Source organism: Schistocerca americana, chromosome 9, assembly GCF_021461395.2.
Source record: "Schistocerca americana isolate TAMUIC-IGC-003095 chromosome 9, iqSchAmer2.1, whole genome shotgun sequence".
Classification (NCBI taxonomy): Eukaryota; Metazoa; Arthropoda; class Insecta; order Orthoptera; family Acrididae; genus Schistocerca; species Schistocerca americana.
Window position 1 is genome coordinate 82,156,893 of NC_060127.1, and position 27,221 is coordinate 82,184,113.

The 27,221-nt window shown below is 39.6% G+C and overlaps 1 protein-coding gene across 1 annotated transcript in view; it reads right to left on the reverse strand.

The window, feature by feature from the left end:
- The window catches only part of LOC124550869 (zinc finger FYVE domain-containing protein 1-like), a 102,050-nt gene extending 91,947 nt beyond the window's left edge, over positions 1–10,103 (reverse strand). The window contains exons 1-3 of the mRNA XM_047125616.1: positions 9,448–10,103; positions 1,766–2,050; positions 183–411 (exon numbers count right to left, since the gene is read on the reverse strand). Coding sequence (XP_046981572.1) covers positions 183–411; positions 1,766–2,050; positions 9,448–9,714 — 781 coding nt within the window. The 5' untranslated portion in view covers positions 9,715–10,103. The remainder of the gene's footprint in view (positions 1–182; positions 412–1,765; positions 2,051–9,447) is intronic.
- Between the last annotated feature and the right edge of the window lie 17,118 nt (positions 10,104–27,221).

Below are 27,221 nucleotides of genomic sequence, written 5' to 3' on the forward strand. Positions count from 1 at the left end.
ATGGAACACTAAAATGTGTTGACGTCAGATTTACCTTTTTGTTTTTACTGAAAAATCTACTTAACAAAGTACTCATATTTGCTTATACAAGCAACTAAATGTTGCATATTTCTAAGCACATCTCTTGTCTCAGCAGCACTGAGGTGACGAAACATTGAGTCTTACAGAGCTCTGAAACTCACTCTGCTGCAGGGGCCTGGTGTGTCGAGTTTCATGGAAGATGATGACAGACGGTCCCAGAGAGGGCATCGACGCTCCCCCCAGGGCGCGCAGCTTCCCACTGACCGCCTGGAGGGCGGCGGAAAAGTGCTGCGAGTAGGCACGCGATGCGGAGCCCAGGAAGACTAGCATGTCGCGGTGCAGGCGCTCGGCCCGCGTCCGGAAGATCACAATGTCCGAGACAGCCAGCACCTGTGGAGAACCACGATTTGCCTCAACAGTACACACTGCTCACTACATGTATGTAATTACATTTCGTGACAGTGCTCCTAGTCTGGTTAAACTTCAAAACGGACATTTAATTTGTGTATGAATTTAGTTTTAGAAGGAGAAAACATTGGGCAAAAACACATTACTCTGATGGACTACTGTCACTACTTACCTCACTGGCAGTCCCAGCATACTCATATTTTAAACAAGTTCACACCACTGCTGCAACAATTTTATATAATAGCCTCCTAATAAGAAATCTCTTCACCCTGTGCAATCACACATTATTATTATATGTGGCTAGTGACTAGTTCACTCATTCACACATTGTATTCCATAAATATCACAATGGAGGAGAGTCTTCATTAAATAATTCTTATTCCACGCTTCTGTAGAAGAAATATTTTTTTGACCTCAGAAGATTGTTTCAGAAGATTGCACAATGAATTCAATATTTGCAGAGTATACTAACAATCCTGTCAGTATGTCAACACGATGAGAGCCACTTCCAAGTACAAATACAGAACTGAGTATTTTTGGTTAACTTACTCGTGTAGTTAATCTGCATCTGCATGCCTAGGAACTTTAAATGTGGAATTCCACATAGTGTATGCAACTGATCACTGCTTATAGCATCTGTTACGTAATTTTTATTTGTTCTTTATTACACAGGCTGTTTGCTTTGAACCAGTTGTAAGCCTGTTGCATTAGTCTTTATTATTTCATGAACTAGTACAGATACAGTACCATATAAAGATGGCTTGGAACCAGGCACTAAAAAATGTCAATAATGATTGAAGCAACACAGTGATTTAGTATAGGGCTAGTAAGTCATTTGTCCAAGATTAATTTTGCTTGGATCTATGAATTGTCAGTTACTACAGTGATAAACATATATATTAACAAAGAGAGGACAGACAGACAGCCTTGTTGAAAGAACCATTGTGTTTTGTGTTGGAATTGAGAGTGAAATGATGTTTATACCAAAGCATAATTAGTAACTGGTGCTCCTGGAGGCCAGAAGAAGAAGATCAAGTACAAATAGTTCTCAGGTTATTAATTAACATACACAAACCTAGGATCCAATCAATTTACATCCAAAGTTAAGCATTTAAAATATCAAGTAATTCTGCATATCATATGAAGTAGTTCAGTTTCTTGGTGATATTCATTGGTTTGCTTTTACAATTAAAAAATTTGAAAATCTCAAACTTAATTTTTGGTACTGTCAAACAATGATTTTTATTGTGTCAAGCAATCAGATGGTTGCATTAGACTACTACACTGTAAAAGTTTGATTTAAAAAAGTATGAGAAAGCATAAAATGTCATCATACCTTAAGGAGGAGTCGTGTTCTCCTGTTTTCATCCATGCCTGATCCTCCCAGTAGCCCCTCCGTATCGAGGCAGATGGCTGTGCCGGAAGGCTCTAGAGCTGCCCACACCCCCATCGTGCAGGAGTCCTGTCCTTCTGACGTCCGAAATGCTTCTCGGCCACAGAAGAAGGTGTGGTTTAACGTGTGAGATTTGCCATCTCCGGCATTTCCCAGGACAGACACTACCTTCAGTCTTGCCTGATGACCACAACCTAATCTGCCGGCCAACTGTTCGGCGGACGTCACCTAACAGACAATTTTTGCAATGAAAAGCAATCTGAGCAGACATGGCATACAATAAGAAAAGGAAATATCTTAACAGAGCAAGTTTGAAAACAAACATGAAAATCAATTGCAATAAGACTAAAGTATTTATAAACAAATAGAAAATGCAAAATCAAATTTTTAGATGAAACTGCCAAGGCTTTCAAGATCAAAACTGATGTAAGACAAGGAGATGGACTGTGCCCACTGCTCAATTGTGTAGTGCAAAAGTTAATCAGGGAAAATAAGAAAAAGTAATTTTAAGGAATCATAGCTGGGAGAAAAAGGAATAATCAGAGAACTAATTGATGGGCTTCTGAAGGTGACCTTGCTATTTTAGCTGAATCTATACAAGATGCTATAATGCAGATGAATTTCCTGCAAGAGAGCTTCGAAATCCAGACTATGTATAGCTTCTGGGAGAAATAAACAGAGTATATGACAGATATGAAGGAGGAACCGAAATACAGGGAAACTGATTATGGACGAATAAAAATGGCTACAAAATTTAAATATACGACCAAATGCTTTGGAGAAAGAAGCTAACTTACCAAGGGCAAGGAAAACGGAAGTGGCTTCTCGATTAACAGAAAACCTGTATAACAAGAAATTTTTATGCATAAATAAAATAAAATGCAAATGTCGTGTGACTAGGGCCACCCGTCGGGTAGACCGTTCGCCAGGTGCAAGTCTTTTGATTTGATGCCACTTTGGTGACTTGCTTATCTATGGGGATGAAATGATGACTATTAGGACAACACAACACCAGTCCCTGAGCGGAGAAAACCTCTGACCCAGCCGGGAATCGAACCCGGGCCCTTACGACTGACAGTCTGTCCCACTGACCACTCAGCTAGTGACGGCGTATGCATAACTGCTAAATTCTGACACTACGACACTGTCTTTAGACCAGAATGCCTTTATGCTGTAGAATGACTTTATGCTGCAGAATGCCTTTTGTTACAGACAGACAATTAGGTGTAACAGAAAAGAAAAAAAGGACAGTAATCAGGGAACTCTTGTGACCAAAATATGACAAAGGGAAAGGGGTATTCAGAAGTAATAAAGAAATTTATGGAAGAACTGAACAAATATTAGACACAATGAGGAAGAGTTGTGTTCTATGGAAAAAAGAACTTTTAATTTTCCTTGATAGAAACCCAAAAAACATCAATGTCATAGGTCAAAGACATTAAAACAGAAAACGGAAATAACAGAGGAAGAAATACAAGAAAGAAAACGTTCAGGGCAAAAGTAAAAAGTTTCATGGGCTTCCAGCATAAAACAAAGGAAGAGTCTAATCCTATATGGGCAGAAGAAAAAAAGAAAGAAAGAGAGGAGAGAAGAAAGAAGACATAATTATTTTATGTGGTCCTCAGTAGGAAAAAATAGTGGTGTAATCAACACATTGAAATGAAGATAGTACAAATTACCAATGGGGCCTTGGAACCCTTTGATGAGGTTTTGTACTTGAGGAAGTTGTGCACAATGACTGGACTAACAGAGAAAAAAAACAGGACACTAAAAAGGCTGAAAATGTTTTTCATTAAATAAATAAGATTTTCAAAACCAATCTTGTCATGTGTCTGAAAATGAAAATGTATCTTACAAGTTTTATATGTGGAACTAAGATCTTTTCTTGAATATCGAAGCCAGTTTTATGCACAGTGTTTTGCAGTTACCTATTTTCATTCACTGTCTGAAATCATCCTTCCCATTGTTTGTATGTTGATTTTTATGTGTAATCTAGTTCGTTTATTTTTCAGTTACTTTACTTTTTGCTGATTTGTTTCTTAAATCTTCTACTGCAATTTGTAGCTTCCTCATATCTTCCTTGTTACCACAGTCTATCTAATTTTGTCTTTACAGTTTTATAATTTCTCTGTCATTCTACCGATAATTCTGTTTACTGTGGTTCTGTTTTTAACACCCAAAAACTGAGATGCATTTCTTCCTGATTTCACTCATTAATAGTTCCATTTCTATGTACGCTGCTTCATTAGAAACCAGTTTCCAGTGTCCAATTTTTGGGTATTTTTTGCTTAAGCATGTTCTGCTTATCATTGTTTCTATCTTGAAGAATATGTCTATTTCAGCAGTGTTAGTTTTTCGAAAATGGTCTCACTCAAATGTTATTTCTGGCTGTGTAAGTGTTTTTAGTGATTTAATTTTGCAGCTGGTCATAGGTCTTTTTTGTTGTATGTATTTTGTTGATATATTGTAGTTTCATCAGTTTGTTTATTCTATTACACCACATGTGTTTTTCATTGAAATCATATGTTATGATATCGCCAAAATATTTAAGTTTTATTACAAATTAACAATGCAGTCCCACGGCTATGTCACTAATTTTTGTACTTTGGCATCTGTAGACAATGACTTGATCTACATTTACATACATGCTCCACAAACCACTGTATGGTGCACAGTGGAAGGTGTCTTGTACCATTGCTTGTCATTTCCTTTACTATTCCACTCACCCATGGAATGAAGCAAAAACGACTGACTGTACGCCTATGTATGAGCCCTAATTTCTCTTATCTTTATTTCATGGTCCTTGCATGAAACGTATGCTGGCGGCAGTAGAATCATTCCACATTCAGCTGCAGATGGCAGCTCTCTAAATTTTCTCCGTTGTTTCACAAAAAGAAAGTTCGTCTTCCCTCCACGGATTCTCATTTGAGTTCATAGAGTATTTCCATAATACTCTCATGTTGACTGATCCCAAAGGTAACAAATCTAGCAGCATGCCTCTGAATTGCTCTGGTATCTTCCTTTAATCCGGTCTGATGATGAACCCTAAAACTCCACCAGTACTAACGAATGGGTCACACACATGTTCTATATGTAGTCTCCTTTATTGATCAACTACACTTTACTAGAATTCTCACAATAAAGCAAAGTTGACAATTCGTCTTTCCTACTACCGACCTTACATATTCATTCCACTTCATATATCTTAATGATGTTGCTGTGCCAAGCACGAAACTAGTCATACTGTATTAGAACAATAAATGATTTCTTTTTTGTTACATTTTTATACATTTAGAACAAGCTGCCATTCATCACACCAAATAGAAATTCTATTTAAGTCATTCTGTATCCTCACAGAGCTACTCGACATAACATGTTCCCACACATTACAGTGTCATCAGCAAACAGTCATAGATTGTTGCTCATCCTGTCTGTCATATCATTTATATAAATAATGAGAGCAGTCCTATAACAATCCCCTTGGGTACTCCACAAAACACATTTTTTTCTGATGAACAAACGCCATCCAGTACAACAAACTGAGCTATATTGCTTACGAAGTCTACGAGCCACACACACACCTGAGAACCTACTCTTGTATGTTTGAACCTTCATTGACCAGCCACAGTGGGGTATCACGATTTCTGAAAATCTAGGAATATGGAATCTGCCTATTGGTCTTCATCTGTGCTGTGTGTGGAAAGAAGGGAAATTCCCATGCATGATGCTTTGTAAATCCATGCCAATTTGTGGGCAGAAGTTTTTCTTTCTCAAGGAAATTTATTATATTAAAACTCAGAATAATCTCAGAATTCCACAAAAAACCAATGTTACAGATACTGGATGGAGAGAACAGCAAAAATGGCTTGAAGTTGTTGCACTAAACTTAGTAAGTTCATCAAAAATTAATTTTAAATTTAAATATATGGTATATTAGTACAAAAACCATTCAAAAACTGACAGTTGCTAATTAAGCAATGAAGAGATTCTTATTGGGAATTTCTAGGGAGAGACAGAAAAACAAGCAAGTGACTCAGGGAATACACTGGATTGGAAGGCATACTTATTATTGTATTGAAAGCAGAATTAAGGTGGGTGGGATATGTCGTGAGCTAAATGGATGGCAGATGGGCTAGGGAAATTCTTTTCTAAACTTTAAGAGATAAGGAAATTTCTAAACTACTTCATGGAACCAGAATGAGATTTTCACTCTGCAGCGGAGTGTGCGCTGATATGAAGCTTCGCCCGCATCTCGTGGTCGTGCGGTAGCGTTCTCGCTTCCCACGCCCGGGTTCCCGGGTTCGATTCCCGGCGGGGTCAGGGATTTTCTCTGCCTCGTGATGGCTGGGTGTTGTGTGATGTCCTTAGGCTAGTTAGGTTTAAGTAGTTCTAAGTTCTAGGGGACTGATGACCTAAGATGTTAAGTCCCATAGTGCTCAGAGCCATTTGAACCATTTTTGATATGAAGCTTCCAGGCAGATTAAAACTGTGTGCCTGACCAAGACTCGAATTCGGGACCTTTGCCTTTCGCGGGCAAGTGCTCTACCAACTGAGCTACCGAAGCACGACTCACGTCCGGTACTCACAGCTTTACTTCTGCCAGTACCTCGTCTCCTACCTTCCAAACTTTACAGAAGCTCTCCTGCGAACCTTGCAGAACTAGCACTCCTGAAAGAAAGGATATTGCGGAGACATGGCTTAGCCACAGCCTGGGGGTTGTTTCTAGAATGAGATTTTCACTCTGCAGCGGAGTGTGCGCTGATATGAAACTTCCTGGCAGATTAAAACTGTGTGCCTGACCAAGACTCAAACTCGGGACCTTTGCCTTTCACGGGCAAGTGCTCTACCAACTGAGCTACCCAAGCACGACTCGCGCCTGGTCCTCACAGCTTTACTTCTGCCAGTATCTCGTCTCCTACCTTCCAAACTTTACAGAAGCTCTCCTGCGAACCATGCAGAACTAGCACTCCTGAAAGAAAGGATATTGCGGAGACATGGCTTAGCCACAGCCTGGGCGATGTTTCCAGAATGGTTTCAAGTCTGGTTATAATTTTGGGGTGGTGTTGGTTTTTATTTTGTGGTATCGACAATTTCTGTTGAGCTATGTAGGTGTAGGGAAGTGACAGATTCCTGTGGATATGGTTTTTATTTTGTGGTATCGACAATTTCTGTTGAGCTATGTAGGTGTAGGGAAGTGACAGATTCCTGTGGATATTGTGAGTGTAGTGGAATGTGGGAATTGTGCGTTTCTTGTCGTCATTTTGTGTGTTTAAATTTAGTTTGTTCCCACCCAAAAACTCCCAATTTCCCATGCTGATCCCGTTAGTTTGATTATATTTTTGGAGGGAGATGTGTTTCTTGTTTTTATATGTTGTTGTGTTTATGTTATGACGTCATAGGTGTCATATTGGAGACATTGAGAATGGTCATTTCCTCCATAGGTCAAAGCAGATGTGTGGAATCGGACGCTTCTGTAATGTTTTATGATCTGCGTAAATAATTAACTTTTTATGATCTTTGTTAAATGGTATGGCAAACTGCAGTTATGTAATGTGAGTGATGCTGTACTAACCTTAGGGACATAACAGTCACTAGCTATACTATTTCTGCGAGTTCTATTGGAAAATTTGATACAAAAACAAAATTAAGCAACTGTTTTTCTTCCTCAGCTAACAGCTAACGATATGTCATACTCTTCTGCTGAGTGAATGAGAAAAATGAGACAAATTTAAGAAGAGGGAAACTACAAAAAGTACAAATAAAACAAACACCATGTAAAATGAATGTAGGGAAAATGGGGGAATGAATATATCAGAGCAAGCCAAACTTTATTTCCTTACAAGAAACAAAGTTCTATTGGTAAAGGCACAGCCAGTGCATGAAAACCTCTACCAAATTCAGCACAAAAGGAAGTCTGTGTGGGTAAAGAACTGTTTGAAAGTTATGTTGGCAACATTTTATTCTCTGTAAAACCAATTGAAATTTCTGAGACAGATATAGAAGGGAACAAACTCATGAATTGAGAATCTGTTTTTAAAGAAGCACCTAATATTAAAAATACATAACACCTTTCTTAAAAATGAACTGAAATTTATTCGTTGTCAAAGCCTAGTGATACGGGGGAAGATCAAATAAAAAAAAGGACAGATTTCCTAAAAAATTGTTGTATTTGGGAAATACAATATCTGCATTTCCCTCGATTCTCTCAATTATGTTATGCGAGCGACACACACATTATACAATTCTGTTTATTTCACATGGACTTAAACTAAAACTATTTAATTAATCTGTATTTCATTGTGACTGTGTAGGGAAAAAAAGCTTTTTGTCTAAAGATTATTCAAGAACAGAAATACTTGATTATGTTTGAGAAGAGATTTCATACATTTTTTTTCTGTTACATGAGTGCCAGTTTTGTTTTTTTAATACTATTCGTGATGTGGTACAAGTAAACTACACAAAATACAAAGTAAAATTAAGCAAACCTGATCAGTAATAAGGTTATTTCACTGAAGCATAGCATTTACTTCATTTAAGTTTATTCACAATTAAAAAGACAAATGTGAAACTATCAACTAATAGTCTGAGTGGCAGTGGAATGATCCAGGTGTACATGATACTGGTGTACATAAAAGGGAGGCAGCAGCATAATGGGCAAGCAATAAATGAGGGAAAATACTTCATGAATAGTGTCAAACACTTAAATGTCACACACTGAACTACAAACAAAATATTGTTTTACTCACATTCATACAAATATGCTAAGGACAGTTCTGGTAGGACGTAAATAATTTATTAGTAAAGGAGACCCCACACACAGTTCATTCTGCCACAGCTGGCAATATGTTCCTCACAAGTTGTCTTACAATTACCGATACTCCACAATTTGATGAGTTTTATGCCACACGTTTCAACTGCTGGCTGATACAAACAAGGACATTGATACATAATGTAATGCACCTTCAGTGTTACATTTAACGCTTATGTTTTCTTACATATTCTGTAGACAAAACAATCCAAGAGGGGACAAATTCTTCAAGGCTTGTCATTCCTAGGGACATTTTTCCTTATTTCTGATTCACCCTGTACATGAATACATAGAACATAGTATATAAGCCTACTATTATCATTAGCAACAGAAGACATACAAACATTCACTACTGTACATAATATAAAAATTAGCGTCATTTTACTTCTATTTCTATCTACTTATTGTAAAAAGTGTACTATCTGACAGTAGTGGCACTGTGAGGTGTTTGATAAACAACTATCCATTGTGCTATATTTCATAAATAATGATTTCTTCACACACACACACACACACACACACTCTCTCTCTCTCTCTCTCTCTCTCTCTCTCTCTCTCTCCTTTTCCACACACCTCCTGAATAACTGTAAGTCTACTGCAGACACATCACATGAACACATTTCTTTTTACCTGGGTCAAATGATGAAATGAGAAAACAAAAAGAGGATGATACAAAATTACAGATACTCTCACAAATTGATTGCCAGGAATATGCTTAAGAAACAACGCAAACACTGCTAACAGAAACTAACTGGTATCTTCGGTTTTGTATTTAAACAGATCTTTTTTAAATAACGTAACTCAACATAACTCTCACCTGAAGATTTTCTTGGTCGTCGATGAGCAGGAAGCTGCTTCCGTTTGTGGCATTATCGTCGTTCTGCGATCCTAATTTTAAGCTCGTAAACTGATTTGTGATGGTGACGCCGTCTGTTCCGGGATGATACAGTTTTATGCTATCATGGTTAACCGTGTTTCCTACTACCTGAGTTTCAGAGAGACTGTCATAAGACTGCATGATGGCCGGTAGCGGGCCTCGCCTTCCCTGTCGCGCCATCGACGGCTTATTTACAAACACATCCATGTGCCACCGTCAAAAACAATAGGCGGCTTGGCGTGCAAGCACTGTAACTTGCACAACAGAATTCCTGGCACGGAACCAGCCGCACCAAGGCACTTTCACTAGTGACGACACCTCTCGGTACTAACGCCACTAACTGACCACTTCTCAAGCACCATTGAGTTTCACGTCTTTCTGAACAGTCTAAGGCGCAGTAACCGTAAGTTCCACCTTATCAAATATTACTTTTATGTTGCGCAATAATTTGTCGCTAGTATCCTGTCACCTCGCGATTAAGCATCTTTAGATTGGTTTGGATACTTATGAAACTTCTGGTCACGACAGGCTAAACACTGTCTTCGAATTAATTTAATAATCACATTTCTTTATTTGCGACTTGTGTCCGATCATGTGTTTTTGAATAACTGTGGCGAGAAAAAGAAAAATAACACGATGTTTCAGATCGACATGAAAATCGACCGTAGTAGTGGATAAACAACGATATAAATCGCAATTTTTGTATTAAGTGTTTCAAATGAGAAGCTAAGTGTGTACGCGAAAATAATAAAAGGTGAAATAAGACGAACTGATGTTTTCTGCAATATTGAAGCTTGTGAACTACTTTCAAGTGAAAATACACCCATTACCAATGCAGAGATGTGAGAATCTCGCTGTTTTTGTACTGATGTGACATCATCAACTTATCTGTTGCGAACGTATTCCGCATTTGAGGGACATGTCTGCTTAAGTTCAGGAATACAAAACATATGGAATTTGCCATTAGCTATTTGAAGCTCATATTCAACAAAATGCTAAATATATTTCCCTGTTCAAAGGAAGCTTTTCACCAGATAATGTAAACCAGCAGAAAGAAGACTGTGTCATGCCTGTGGATCATTCATGAGGTGCTAACAAGAATTTTCGAGCTGTCAGCCAATCCAATCGGCATTTCCGCTCTCGCGCTATAGCGCCAAATCGAGCAATCGAATTCACTGATCGAGATGTGATTACACAACAGGTCTTGTCGTCGCGAATAAAGCATGCAGTTTCGTTACATTTTGAATCTGACAATATTAATTGAATGACAATTTTCCACAAACATTTATATAACCTTACGAATATCTTTTGAGACTTTATTTAATGACGAACTAAAAAATGAAAATGATAATATTTATGTTCGTATTTACGGCTGAGATATACACAATAAAGTAAATCTGGTGAAGGTGCAAAGGCGAGGTGGACGGCCACAGCACGACCCTTTAATGACATCCTCGAGATCAGGTAACTACGTGTAAACGTACGTCAGGGTATTCCATTAGGAAAAGTTTGCGTATTTGGAGATAACGCTGTACGCGGAGGTAAATAATGCATTATTTTACGGTGTCCTCTGCTTATTTGGTTTGTTTTGTGTAGGGCGCAAAAACAACTAAGGTTACACGCGCCCATACCAGAACTTTAGGACACTAACACGGTAAAGGAGTTAAAAGCGACTACACGTTAAGCCCAATCGATGGGAGGAGAGAGAGCTAACAACAAGGACTTCCTTATGGAGGAAGGTCCACAAAATACGCTGTACATGCAACAGAGGTCCAGCACTAAAGATTAAATGTCCTTCGCCATATTGCTACGACGGATAAAAAGTAAAGTCAGGTTCAACAAAAGCGTCGCCACAGCTAGTGGCATACTGCAGTCGCATTGCAGCTGGATGTGTGAACTCGCAGTTTTTAGTGGGGCAACTTAAGAAACGCAACTTTTGTCATACCACAAAAAGTTCAGCTTGGTTGTACTTTGTTGTTCCACTTTCCTACCATCACAGAGCCCTGGCGACAGTACTGCGAAACACGTGCATTCTGTCGCTGTTATCGTGCAGTAATTGCTGCTGTACTCCATTCGATTTCGATGTGCTTTTGTTTTATTTGTGAAAAAAGTGAAAACAGTGGTCGGCAGGTACACTTTCACAGCTTTTAGAACTACAAGAATAGCAGCTGATGTGTGATATTGCCGGCCGGGGTGGCCGAGCCGTGCTAGGCGCTACAGTCTGGAACCGCGCGACCGCTACGGGTCAGGTTTGAATCCTGCTTCGGGCATGGATGTATGTGATGTCCTTAGGTTAGTTAGGTTTAAGTAGTTCTAAGTTCTAGGGGACTGATGACCTCAGAAGTTAAGTCCATAGTGCTCAGAGCCATTTGAACCATTTTTTTTATATTCTCCAGCAGTGTGTGCGCGCCAGAGTGTGTGTGTGTGTGTGTGTGTGTGTGTGTGTGTGAGAGCAATATTTACAAACCAATGACATATCCCACGAAGGAATAAATAAATAAAGTTTATACATGTAACCAAAAAGGCGAGTCGTATGAAGTTCGTAATTTGTGAGACCAAGCATTGTATAAATTGTGGATGATATGCAGGAAATAGCTCCAGAGTGCGATGTGGCAGCTGTTAAACTAAACATTAGTTATTTGAAATGCCTATATCAACGGATATATTAAGATTCTGAAATCTTGGAAGAGTGGTGCGTCTGCAGATGATATTTACATGCCAGCTGTTAGTTAGTTTTCCATTGCAGGCAGCACTTTCATCTCTGAGTGTTATTTCTTTTATGAATGTGTTCGTTTCCCTTGATTTATCACTGTCCGAAATCTATTTTCGGTTCCAACATTTGGATTTGTCTTCCTTGCATTTTACATTTTACTCATGTCACAGCCCTAAGGCCATAAACTGCCCTATAACATTCATAAATTCTCATCTGCATCTATGTAGAATTTGTTGCATCCTGTGTGAACGGAAGCTCACGATATCATTACAACAAGCCACAAGCTGTGGCTCCACATTAGACGTCTATGTGAACCTGGCTTAAAAACGCATCGACAGTTGGCGCGCCGTTCGTTGTAACGGGCGAAACTCAGACGGCAAACATATATAAGAACGTAAGTGGTTAAAAAAAGGGTTTTCGGTCAGGGAATGGCGAACAGTCAAGGGTTAATGACAATGAGCACAGAGTGGTGGGGGATCACCACTTAGCAATTGGGGATGGCTAAAACGACAATGCCCAGTACACAACCTAGCTAAAATGTTTCACAAGCTGAGACACAGTCGCGAATACAAAGTCTGCTCTATGTAATTTACCTACTGTACTTTCATCATACGTAAATGAAGAATACATATAAGACCACAGCAGCGACAACTATGACGCATCTAGGCAAGCATATTTCTGGTAGTTACTGCACTTCAGTATGTTTGTACAGTAACGCCAGTTGTAAAATGACTGTGTGGACGATGTGGCCTATTTTACACGATATTTTAGCTCTACATGTCGCTGTTTTGCTGAGTGTATTTGTGTGTTTTGATGATGCCATTGTGGCTTTATCACATTAGGGCATGGTGTATAACAAGTACGTCTTACCTTATTTTATCTGTACATTCCCAGTTTGTATCAGAGTATATCGTGATAGGAAATATTGTATTATTTTGAAAGATAGACTGCCCACTATATGTATATTTTTATAATGTAGGTCTAAAGATGGTCATTACTGTTGAAGGACTTTATATTGTGATCAAAGACTGGAATAGAAAACATTTGACTAGCTACAATGATCTCCTCGTGTCGATAGGGCCAAGAGAGGGTTGTTCAAACCACTAGGAGAGGTTTTATTCCCTGGAGCTTGTTCCCATGAAGGGAAGACCAGTTGTGATGCCGAAGTGACACCATCTGCTGATAGACAGTAACACAGAGATCACTGGAAGGAATAAAAGGACTAGAGGGCTGAGGTAGGAGGACTGCAGCCTTGGCAGCAGTGTAAGCAGCCTCCATTTCCCATCAGACCGATGTCATCAGGAACCCACATAAACATCACAGTGTCTCCCTCAAGAGTGAGCAAATGGATCTATCGCACTAAGGGACGGACTGTGTACAGCACACAATGGCTGAAGGGCACTGAGAGAATTGGAGCAGATGACACAATTGAAAAGCCTGCATCGCTGGATGTACTGCATGGCCTGATACAGGGTGAAGAGCTCTGCTATAAATACTGAGCAGTGTTCCAGAAGCCAATACCGAAAATCGTCAGTCCCAATGACGAAGGCACACCCGACACCACGATCAGACTGAAAGCCATCAGTGTTCACAAAGGTACTTCCACTAAGTTCTATGCAAAGGTGAAGATAAGGGGCTGTTCTGTCAGGCTATTAAAACCCCAGGGCACATTCCCAGAAACATCCCATACATGTTGCCCAAGGAAGGGGAAAAAGAATAGCAGAAGGATATAGACATACAGCACGGAGAGGGAAGAGGTGGTACAAAGGCTAGAGCCCTTTGGTAGCCAAGCACAAACTCATCAAAGAGTGATGAGCCCCCTGCGACGGTCCTCTGGTTGTGTTATGATCACACTTGCTCCATTCATTTCAAAAACGTTTGCTTCGCCTTGCTTATGTTGAGTTTGAATAAAGGAATATCAGAATTTAATGTCCTACCGACAGGAGGTCATTACAGAAGAAGTGTAAGCTCGGAATCTCAAGGATGGGGAAAGAAAAAGATCCTGCCCATGTCACAGGAACATTTGCTGGCATTTGCATAGAGCAATTTTTGCTGCTCCAGTGTATGCTGAATTTGCTCAACATCTTTAGATGTATTAACATTATATTCCAAGCAAGTTAAATTCAAAAGATAACTGAGGACAAATATCAGTTCATGTTGGCCAAGAGGAAGTAAATAAACACACAAAACTTTAATTTTTCATAAAAATTCAACTCTGACTTCGAACAGACAGCATGAAACACTAATATTCTTTGATTACAGTTCGGGTTTGATGAAATGTTATTAGATAGAAAAATACACTTTTGCCATGTGTTTTGCTAATTATTTACGTTTTGAAATAGATAAACCTGACTGGTTACCCAATCAACTTATTTTTAAATTTTACTCGATTTATAAATCGATATCTTAGTTTTTTATTTATTTTAGTGTCATAATTATGAATGTATTATTTTATATATTTAGTATCGACTTAATTTCTTTGAAATTTTAAAATTCTTTGCTTGTTCAGTTTTTAACATTATGCGTAACGACATCTTTGTCAGTATTGCTGGATAGTAGGGTTATAAAATGAAACCTAGACTGAAAAAATAAACAACTGAAGGGTTCAGAGAGCTGTAGTCATAAGCCACACTGCAGTCGAAATTGAGATATTCACACTATCACGTTCTTAACGATGCCCTTCTCATCTTGGATTGAGGAAGTTCTTTCTCCAACAGGACGCAGGTGATAACATAGTGTAGTTCTATACTCTGCCACCTGGGGTGTTTTTCAGAAGGTACATAGTCACAAGCCACATCAAAATGGCTGAATGCTCATGAACGTCTGAAGTTGCTTCGCACATTCTAGGTGTAAATGAGGATTCTGATCCTTTTGACAGTGATGGTGGTGAGTCTTGGTGTCCATCAAGCAACAGTACTAGCTCATAAGATGTTTTGGTAAGTATACAAAAATATTTTTTTCCTGGTGATGACTGATCAGTGGCTTGTGACTTTGTTGCTTGTAACATAGCTGTCACGGTTGATCGTCGTCTTTTGCATAAATGAGAAACTTTAGAGACTAATTTTAATGACCACTGATTGCGGTAATAATATAGTTTTCATGGCTACAAACTTGTAAGAATATTTTTATTATCAATGGCATTTCAGCGGCATGTAATGATTTGTGTGGCTTGTGACCTTATCTCACAGAAGTCCTGTGACTATTTTTCTATTCATATTACAACTTGAAATAAGTAGAGCAAATGAAGTGTCGTCCTGGAAACCAAACTCTTCAAGGAAAAGAAAGCGTAATATTGATCAGCGGAAAAAAATTAAGGCAAAACGTTTACGTGTGTCTTCTAAAACCAACAAGACAGCATCTATGGGAAGTCCCTGTAGTTGTTCAAGTAAGTGCTATACGAAACTATTCGGAGAAGAAGAAAATATTTTCCACGTGTTTCGGGAGATAGAAAACTTTAATGCCCAGAATACTTACCTGGCGTTTTGTATGAAAATGGCACCAAAAAGCGAAGATTCGTTTCGCTTTTTTTTTAAACATGAATGGATCACTTTTCATAAATTTACTTTACCTTGTTCTGCTTCACATTTATGTCTCTCACAGCTATCCAAAAAAGACTACAAAGCAAATTTCATCTAGAGTTGTGACATTTTCATACAATGTGAAACTAAATGGAATGGAAGTCGTAATTTGCAAGCAAGCTTTCCTCAGGGTTCATGGCTTACAGAACCACACAAGAAGAGTGAGGAATTTGCAACAGCAAATGAAGTTGGATCATGCAGTTCCAAAAGAAGATGGAAGAGGTTTGTATATTACATTTTAAGCAAATAAAATAATGTTGATGCATAATAATAACACGAAATATCAACTCATATGATCTTTTCTTTCTGGCGAACATGACAATCAACATGTAGAAACTGTGCAAGTTGTCAGAGACTTCCTCAATGCTGTACCAAAATATAGCAGTCACTATAGCAGGCAGCAGAACCCCAAAAAGTATATTTTGGATGTGATCTCACAATTACATTCTTATTTCGGGACAAATACTCTGGATACTGCAAGAAAAATGGTGCCCCTACTGTATCACAAAGCAAATTCAGGGCAACTTTTGTGTCCAAATTTAACACAGGCTCCAAATGGCAGAAAAGCGACACCTGTTCAACATGTGATGCCTTTCTAACAACGACAAAAAACCGAAAATTGTCTGCAGAAGAAATTACACAAAGGAAAAAACAACGTGAGCTGCATCTAAGAAAGGCTGATAGTGGGCAAAATATGATTGCGTCTTTAACTTCTCTGGCTAAAGAGAATGTGAAAGAGCACCACGTAATAGCAATGGATACTGCAAGAAAAATGGTGCCCCTACTGTATCACAAAGCAAATTCAGGGCAATTTTTGTATCCAAATTTAACACAGGCTCCAAATGGCAGAAAAGCGACACCTGTTCAACATGTGATGCCTTTCTAACAACGACAAAAAACCGAAAATTGTCTGCAGAAGAAATTACACAAAGGAAAAAACAACGTGAGCTGCATCTAAGAAAGGCTGATAGTGGGCAAAAAAACATTGCGTCTTTAACTTCTCTGGCTAAAGAGAATGTGAAAGAGCACCACGTAATAGCAATGGACATGTAACAAACGTTTCTCACGCCAAATCTGACAGTTGGCCCAGCATTCTACAAGAGAAAAATATGGATCTGTAACTACAGTATCCATGATTGTGGGTCAAATAAGGGATACCTGTTTCTGTGATGGACAAAGGAAGGGGTTCAGATGAAGTTGGGAGCTGCTTATCAAAATACTTGTAGGTAACTAACACTCAAGCCAAAAATCTCCACATAATTACAAATAACTGCAAGGGCCAGGCAAAGAATTGGTCTCTTATTGCCCTGGAAAGGACTCTCATTGCCACCAAAAGATTTGAATCTCTGCAGCATTATTTTACCATGGTAGGTCATACTAGACATCCTTGCGATCGTGATTTTGGCCGCATTGAAATTTATGCAAGGAACAGGCGTGTAATAGTATACACGTGAGATGAATGTGCAGAAGCAGTCAAAGTTGCTAGTCCAAAAAATTTCATTGTGACGAAAATGCACAGACAAGACTTCAGAAGCTTGAGCGATCTGAAGTTATTAATCTCGGTAAACACTCTATTCAGATCTGGATTCGTTTTAGTGGAGCAACTCAATTTAAGTTTGAGTATAAAGACGCCTTCACGCTAAGTGTGAAGTACTGCTCCTCAGATATAGGAACCTTCACATCAGTGGATCTGCATAGCAAGAGGAAAGGAAGACCTGCTGAAGCAGATCTATTTCAGCTGCTAACAAAATGTAGAAAGCCACTTCAAATTAATCAGAAAAGGATTGATGACATACTGTCTCTTATTGCATACATACCTGCAGCATATCAAAGCTTGTTTTGGTCATGTGCTGGAAATAATGTGAATGACGATGACATAGAAGAACTTCCTTGATTTCACATTCACAGTGTAAAATAAGTTATTAGACTGACTTATCTGTTATGTATCTGTGTATGTGAAAATGCAAAAATTGTTAAAAATTACTAGTTGTTATATAATTTTGAAAATAAAACCTTAAAAACATATTTTGTGTTCCAAATTATTTTCAGGGAGACACAGTCATAAGCCATTTTCGATCACATCATAAATTAAAATGATTCTCAAATTAATATTACATAACAGAAAGAAGATAGTGTATTTTACACAAGGTTTGCAATGTAGTAAAGTATAATTACAAGCAAAAAGGAAGTGTCTATTTTGCCTTCAACTTTTTTATACTCCCATGAAACTTCAAAGTTGCTGTATCTCAAAACTAGATGAATGTGGCTTATGAATACATCTCTCCAACCCCTTCAATTGGTGAAATGAGTGGCAAAAAAGTATTTTTTTCCAGGTAAAATACAAATTTTCTTACTGATTCCAAACAACTCATCTCCCTTTACCGGACTGCCTTAATACTGTTTACTAAATAAAATCCCTGAGGTGAGTTAAGCTAGAGACAATGGATAACATACGGCTCTTTTATAATTTTGGCTTCACGTGGACATAGGGCCAAATTGTACATGCCTGCATTCATACCCAGCTGCTTAACTCATTGCAAAAGATACAGCCTATAATGCTTTAGTCTAATTATGGAAGCATTGACATGTAATATGAATTTTTTAAATAAAAACGAGTTGTAATGCAATTGAATAATAATAATAATAATAATGATAAAAGAGATATATTGCATGAGATAACTGATGTAAATGACACTAACAGGATTAAGTTGAGTGAACTGGCGATTTACTCAGTCATTCAAAGCAATGAAAACATTAAAATGATGGTCTTGGAATAATTAGCTTAAGCCTGAAAATAAAATAATAATAGTATTCAACTGCAGAAAAGTTTGCTTCAGTGCATAATTAGAATGGTAACAAAATTCTACAAATGCTAGTTAAGCATCACCAATATGCAAGAAATAGAGTTCCGTGTTGTTGAACAAAACACAAAAATTTTCTCCAGCTTGTAAATATGTAAAGTTCACTATGGTGGGCAAAACACTAAAATTCACAAAATCATTAGTAGATTCCTACACTCTCTCCAGTACTAACTTCAAAATGGAACCAACATGAGTTGAAGTTCAATGTGGCACATCATTTTATGCTCACGATATGTTTAAATTCCAGCCAGCTCTCAGAGTGTAAGTGCTACTTGGCTCGCAATTTTATTAAATAAGAATGGAAGATTTCTCTAGGCTGCTTGATGCCTAAAGTCTATCACTTTTACAAGTCCAAAACTGCACTATCAACCAGCCAGTGTGTAACCTAAAGACCAATCCATAAAGACTGATTGCCAGATGTAGAATGACCAGGAGTGACTGCTCACTCATTTTTTACGCACTCAGTTTCTAATCAAAAATTTATAACTAACTTAAAATACACAAAATAATTCACCACTCAAAATATTTGTAATCTACAAATATGACACATAAGTTATATGTAAGGCCTTTCACTTCTTGTCTCCCTCAGACCACACAAATTATTCTGTACTTACAGGTTTAAGCATAATGAATTAAAACATGAATTTTGTGCATGCACACTCATTCCAAATAACAAAAAAAGTTGTTAAAACAAATAAAACAACATAGTTTGCCTGCTCAAGAGAAGCATCTTTTTAGGCACTATTCAGTGCTGGTTACATGTAAATTACCACTTTCAAATGACGAGTGTCTTTAATATTGGCTAAATTAATATTTAATTAAACAAACTAAAAATTAAATAGTAAGCCAGATATATGTTAAATGATTAAGTAGGGAGAGGTAAAAGGAATGCTATGCTGCATTTATTTACTATGTAACTGTGGACAATATGATGATCTGACACAGTTACAGAATTTAAAAAATATATAAAATATAAATAAATAAAATATGTGTAAATGTGTATGTAGCTTTCAGTGATTATACCTATGGAGTTTCCTAAGCTATTATCCAGTACCTTGTTTTCTAGATTGCATGAACCATTTAACAGTAATTCATTTTTAATGTTTTCTTTGTAAAATTATTCATTTACTGTGATCTCCGAAGTTGTCTAGACATTGGTTTATTGGGAAAATTTTTAGGAATGTTACGTTTATCTATAAAGGAGACCACATATAGAACACTGGTGTGACCCTTTCTTGAGTAATGCTCCAGTGTTTGAGATCCCCAGTAGGTCAGACTAAAGGAAGACTTCAATGCAGTTTAGAGGTGTGGTGTTAAGTTTGTTCCTGTCAGGTTCAGTTGAAATACAAGTGTTACGGAAATGCTCCATGAATTCACATGGAGTTCCCTGGAGGAAAGACGAAGTATTTTTTCTGAAACGCTATTGAGCAAATTTAGAGAAATGTCAATAGCAGCTGACTGCAGAACGACTGTACACTTGCCAACGTATATTTTACATAAGGACCGCGAAGACAAGAGAAATTAGGACTTGTGTGGAGGCACATAGACATTTGTTTTCCTCTCGCAGCATTTGGGAGTGGAGCAGGGAAGGGAGTGACTTGTAGTGGTATAAGGTACCCTCCGACATGCACCATGTGGTGACTCGTGGAGTATGTCTGTAGACGTTGATGGAGATTAAAACGTGATTTCTGGATGGGATACTGACTGCGTAATCAATCCCTATAGACGAGCCGTTATTGCATTGGGTACAGCCATCGATATCAGGGAGGTCTTGCAATTATCACTTGAACACACAAGTAGCTGCGTTGACAAATAGCTAAGGCCACGTCCTACGTGAGCGACAGAAGCAACCGACAGCACACGACAGCTTCAGGCGACAAAAGACGACTGCTGATATAACTTCAGAAATGTCCTGGGTTGGCGACATCACAGGCTATTGTGCGCTACCACTGGCGACATTCGAATTAAAATGTGTTTGAGTCTTATCGATACAGCAGGCCACCAGGCTAGCCCAGATACAGACCAATCAGCCTGCTGCCATCCATATCAAAGATTTTCTGGCGTTGCTGCCTCTGGATCATGGTGTCCCAGGTTTAATTACTGGCTGGGTTGGGGATTTTTCTCTGCTTGCGGACTAGGTGTTTGTGTTGTCCTCATCATCTGATCATCAGCATCATTCATGACAGTGGCTGGATTGAACTGTGTAAAAATATTGGACTGTGAAAAAACTGGGACTTTGTACAGGTGCTGATGACCGTGCAGTTGAGCATCCCACAAACCAAACATCATCATCATCATCATCATCATCGAAGATTTTCGAGCGTCTTTGCGCGAAAAGACTGCGCCGCCAGGGGAGAAGGCCTGCTTCCCGACGAGCCGTTCGGGTTCCGCAAAGGGCACTAGGCACAGTAGCAGCTGCTGTGGCTTGTGAAGCAGACGATGGTGGGTGCTGTAGCGTCACAAGTACATAGGTGCTTTTGGACTGTGTGTGGCAGAACTGCCTTATGTACAAGTTGCTTGTGCTTGGGGTGCCAGTGTCGCACATCCGCCTGCTCCAATCGTATCTACAAGAACGCGCATTTCACGTGCGAGTCGATGGTGCGTAAGCAGCATGTCCTATCTAAGCGGGAGTTCCACAGGGGTCCATCCTCAGCCCCTAACTGTACTGCCTCTATACAGGTGAAGTCCCAAAGCCGCCGATGGTAAACCGGGCGCTTTATGCGGACGACACCGCGCTGTTCGCGAAGAGCGTGAGCGCCCAACTACTGTGTCGCCGCCTGCAGCTCGCCTCTGACGAATTCGAAGTTTGGGCCACCAAATGTCGGCTCAAATTCAACGCAAGCAAGAGCGCGGCGGTGATATTCATGTGGAAGAAGGTGCCAGCGTTCATCTGGCCAGTGCAGATCATAGGAGGCCCGATCCCGTGGTCACGCACTGGTCGGTGCCTCGGTGTTACACTGGACAGTGGCCAGGTGGGAAGGCGCACATCCAGGAGGTGTGGGCAGAGCCGCTGGCCAGTATGGGACTTCTTTACTCGCTGTTCATTCCAGAGACGACACTACCATCAGACTGCAGCAGGGCGCAGTACCTAACGCTCATCAGGCCTGTGTTGTCCTACGTCGCCGTAGGAAACGCGGACGACACGTCGTTGAAGATGCTCCAAACCGTGCGGAGCAAAGCCCTCAGGCTGCCACTGCACCTGCCACGAGATTTCCTCACGAGGGAACTGCACCAACTCGCCGGAATACAACCGCTAAAACAACGCACCTGGCAAACAGCAACGCGATTCTATGCGACAACGCGGGAGTCCGAAAATCAACTCGTCAGTGGCCTGGGCAACCAGATGTACTGGCGGCCGACCACACGCTGGCCGGACATGCTGCGCGAGTAGCGACCACGCACCAGCAGCAAAAGAAGCGACGAAGTCCAAAAAGCAGTGACACCGAGAAGAAAATCCGAAATGAGAAGAAATAAACACCGTAGGCAGCAGTAGGAACAGCAGTACAAGCTGCTTAACCTGCGTCCCACCGAGACAGCAAACCTCGTGAAGTCACAACGGACGACTCTACGGCAGGCGTGACAGTGACAGCTTGAGTTTCCTTGGCAAAGTGCTGGAGCAGATGCGATGGCTGCTATGAAATACTTAACATCCGATTTTAAAAAAAACTATTTGGTGAAAAAAAATTGAATATTTCGTATCTTACAGCTCAATATCTTCACTCGACGAAGGACAGACTTTATTTTGTTATTTGTCACAGTTTCGTGCTGTACGAAACTAAGTAAACGACTACGCGAAATTGTTAAGAGTTTGCAGAGCTAAAACGCATGGCATAGATTTTGTGTATAGTTAACTTTTGGCCATATTTCCTACGTATGAAATGTAGCCAACATATCGAAATTGTATTTTAAGTTGAGAAGAGAACGACGTGTCTCATAATTCCCGAGAGTTTGGAGTGTTTACGTGGTGGATGGGTCTTGCCCATTGCGCCCAGTTCTTTCCCTGTGCATTGGGAATCATGTAGACGTTAAAATTGTCTTATTTCATGAACGGTTCAAGATATCGAAACGAAGATATTTGTAAATGACAGTACACAAACAGGACGTATTTTGTCGTATGGTTAATACAAGAAACGATTTGGGTCAATATCTGAGTGGAGCGAAAACAAGACCCACCATAAATTACACAATGCGCTGATGTCCTAATTTTCATAGGCAAACAAAGAGTGGGTAATGGACAAATGGGATGTAAAATTGATCAACACGAAGTCTAGTTTTGCAAACAAATATTTAATTATTTGAAAGCAATCAGGGTAATAAAGGAACGCTTAGTGATTTCAGGGAAAACTGAAATATTTCATGAACAGCTGCTGCTAACTATGTAAATGAAGTGTCAAGAAGCTCATTCCCTCAAGGCCTAGCAATCCTGCGCTTAGAAAGATACATTGGTGTGATATTTAACTGTAAAAAAGACTTCTGTTGAATCAAATACTAAATTTAGTGCATTTCGAGAACATAAGATTCTAGGAAGGCAAATGAAGTGTGAATAAGATCATGCTTTCTGAATCAAATATAAAAATAAAATATAAACGAAAAAGAAATCGATCATACTTTTTGTGAAATGATTTGTCTAAAAGAAATAAAATAGATTAGAGAAACATTTGATGTGCCTGTAAATGATGCTCGAAATCATGTACACCAAATAAGATGCATCAAATGTTTTTCTGATCTGTTTTATTTCTTATTCTTAGACAAATCATTTCACAGAAAATTTTACCCTTGTTTCAAAAGTTTTGTATGGTTTATTTACGTAGACTATTTAGGTTAATAACGCAGTCAAATAAGAAACACTCATCTTTAACTCATTGATGTTCTAATGTAGTCCGCAGCTCGTGGTCGTGCGGTAGCGTTCTCGCTTCCCACGCCCGGGTTCCCGGGTTCGATTCCCGGCAGGGTCAGGGATTTTCTCTGCCTCGTGATGACTGGGTCTTGTGTGGTGTCCTTAGGTTAGTTAGGTTTAAGTAGCTCTAAGTTCTAGGGGACTGATGACCATAGATGTTAAGTCCCATAGTGCTCAGAGCCATTTCTAATGTATCTGTGCTCATCTGCACATATTTTAAATACTTGTCTGGTGATCTTCATAGTTGATCAAATAAATTATGAATTCTCCATGATGATTCCTCCCATTATGAATTACATACACAGTGCTCCTTTATCATCTTATTTGATTCCCCCTAATTTTGTTGCCTTAATCTCAAGCTAGAATATTCTATGGTCTATAGGCACCACTCTTTACAAACAGCTGGTTGGCTATTGTAGACATCTTGTAGTGGGAATTCGTAGCTCCCACACAGGATAGTGGAGGATGTAGCCCCATGCTGCTGCTTGTAGCAGGAATGTCATTCACCAAAATGTCATGCACTGTGGTTAACTTCTGTTGCTGACGAAGTAACACTGATCAGAACAGCCACTATGAAACTCAATGTTGTGACCACTCCAAAATTTCTTCAGAACAACGTCCTTCAAATACAGCTTCAGATATCCTGAATGTCATGCACCCAAATGTCATGTGCTGTGGTTAACTTCTGTTGCTGATGAAGTAACACTGATCAGAACAGCCACTATGAAACTCAGTGTTGTGACCACACCAAAATTTATTCAGAACAATGTCCTTCAAATACAGCTTCAGATATCCTGAATGTCATGGACTGTAGTTCACTTCTGTTGCTGATGAAGCGCGCACGAGTGTGTGTGTGTGTGTGTGTGTGTGTGTGTGTGTGTGTGTGTGTGTGTGTGTGTGTGTGTGTGCACTTCCCTCTACTGCTGGGCTGTGTATCTAGCACAGCGCACAACTGCGAGCTATGTCGGTGACTTCTGTCGAGGCTCCCCATGAAAGCGACGTTTACGGCTAGCTGGTGTGGCAACGGGTTCAAGAAAACATAGCTGCTAGCAGAGACTGACAGAACTTTCTTGTGAGTGAACAGCTGTGCGGACTGCGAATCTCAGTAAACGTCTTTCAGGATATTTGCAGCTATATTTGAAGGGCATTGTTCTGAAGAAATTTTGGTGTGGTCACAACATTGAGTTTCATAGTGGCTGTTCTGATCGGTGTTACTTGTCAGTGCATGTTATGAGAGGTTGTGTCCTGGAATAGAATATCACATTGTATCTTAATGTTCTTTTAATATCATTTATGTTTATTATAAGTTCATTGTTTCTTTACCTGGCTAAGAATAAAAGGTTCTGACCTGTTCTGAGTACTTCTGAGATACAATAAGATTTTATTAACTGGTTACTATATGTATTTTAGTGTAATATTTAATCTGTTACATGGTTTATGGAAGGTGGCCACATATTGCTATTAATTATAACGTCAAAGCTGTACGCTACTGTTGGCATCATATATTATTTCAGTTTAAGATTTCTCATTTTCAGCCATGCTGTTTTAAGAAAAACAAGTTTCTTTTATGTCAGAACAACTGAAGCTAAAAAATACACATATATGCTGACAAACTTTGCGGATGTAACTTAAAAGTATATCACTGAGGTTATGTATTAAATCAATTTTGTGAGGGTAGCATATGACTCGAATTTTGTCTAGGATTAATTGCAGTATTATTTTGTGAGCTTCTTTTCTGTGATTGTTAACTTCGGCTACTTGAATTCTATGAAGGGAACCTTTGAACCGGGTATAAAATTTTGAACTAGTTTACTGTTATTGTAATAAACTGTTAAAAGAGTAATTTGTTCAGAATCAATCTAGCACATTCTACATCTTGTACCATGCTCACTACTGATCAATATACAAAATTTTGATGGCGTTAGTTCTACCTAATTATTGTGTAAACGCTGAAATATTAAAATTCTGCATATAAAAGCATGCCAGTTTGACACTTTCTGCATGTTGCCTTCAGTGCTGGAACACTGTCATCGCATGCTCGAAGCATACAGAAACAGTGGCTTGACTGATGAGTGGTGGTACCGAGGTTCAGATCACATACAGCCATCTGGATTTAGATTTCCGGTGATTCCCCTTTATTGCTTAAAGCCTTAAGTGGGTATTTTCTGTGTGCACTTCTCAGCCTCAGTGGGCAGTTTCCCCTTACCGCTGCATGGCACAGTCCTGAACTGTGCCTTTTTAACTCATTAAAATATTTATTTGTTGTTTTAATATGGTCTGGTCACATTAATGTGACCACCAGATGTGCAGGAAGAGAGTCATGAGGTTCTGAAACGTACTGACAGGGATGCGCAGCCTTGCAAAATCCAGTGCTTTGACCAGCTGCGCTATGTTTCTCGGTTGACCATCCATGTCGGTCCGCAGCTCGTGGTCGTGCGGTAGCGTTCTCGCTTCCCACGCCCGGGTTACCGGGTTCGATTCCCGGCAGGGTCAGGGATTTTCTCTGCCTCGTGATGACTGGGTGTTGTGTGGTGTCCTTAGGTTAGTTAGGTTTAAGTAGTTCTAAGTTCTAGGGGACTGATGACCATAGATGTTAAGTCCCATAGTGCTCAGAGCCGTTTGAACCATTTGAACCATCCATGTTGTGAAAGGCCTGATCGAAGTGGTCCCACTGCTTCTCGAATGGGCTTAAATATGGGGAGCTTGGCAGCCAGGTGAGTATGATAAATTAACTCTGGTGCTCTTCCAACCATGCACATTACACTGTGAGCTTTGTGACATGTTATGTTGTCCTGTTGGTAGGTGCCATCATGCTGAGGAAAAAACAAACTGCATGTAGGGGTGGACATGGTCCTCAAGGATAACTGCATAACTCTGTTGATCGACTGTGCCTTCCAGAATGACAAGGCCACTCAGGGAATGCCATTAAAACATTGGCCAGACCATAATACACCCTACTCAGGTCTGGACCCTTGAAACGATTGATGGAGGGCCATTCACATTAACTACCATCTGTCTATGGAGTATGAAAACGTGATTCAATCTGAAAAGGCCACCCATTGGCGTGTAAATTCCAGCCTTTGTGGCAGATAACCAGCAGTTAGCATGGGTGCCTGAACCAGGCACCTGCTACAGATGCCCATATGCAGCAGTTTTTGCTGAACAGTCGTTGAGGTGACACTGTTGGTAGCCTCCTGGTTCATCTAGACGGTCAACTGTGTTCAGTGTCGGTTCTGAGTAGCGCCATTTTCTCATATACGATATACTCTAACCATGGCAGCACGCAAACGGTTTATATACTTAGCCGTTTTGGAAATGTCTCCAACATTGGCCTGAAAGCGAATGATCAAGCACTTTTGGATGTCAAATAAATCGCTTCATTTCCTCGCTACACCAAATACTGCACTGTTTGCTGAGTCTCGCGCCCCCCCCCCCCCCCCCCCCCCCCAACCGTTTTATACAGGGTGTTACAAAAAGGTACAGCCAAACTTTCAGGAAACATTCCTCACACACTAATAAAGAAAAGATGTTATGTGGACATGTGTCCGGAAACGCTTAATTTCCATGTTAGAGCTCATTTTAGTTTCGTCAGTATGTACTGTACTTCCTCGATTCACCGCCAGTTGGCCCAATTGAAGGAAGGTAACGTTGACTTCGGTGCTTGT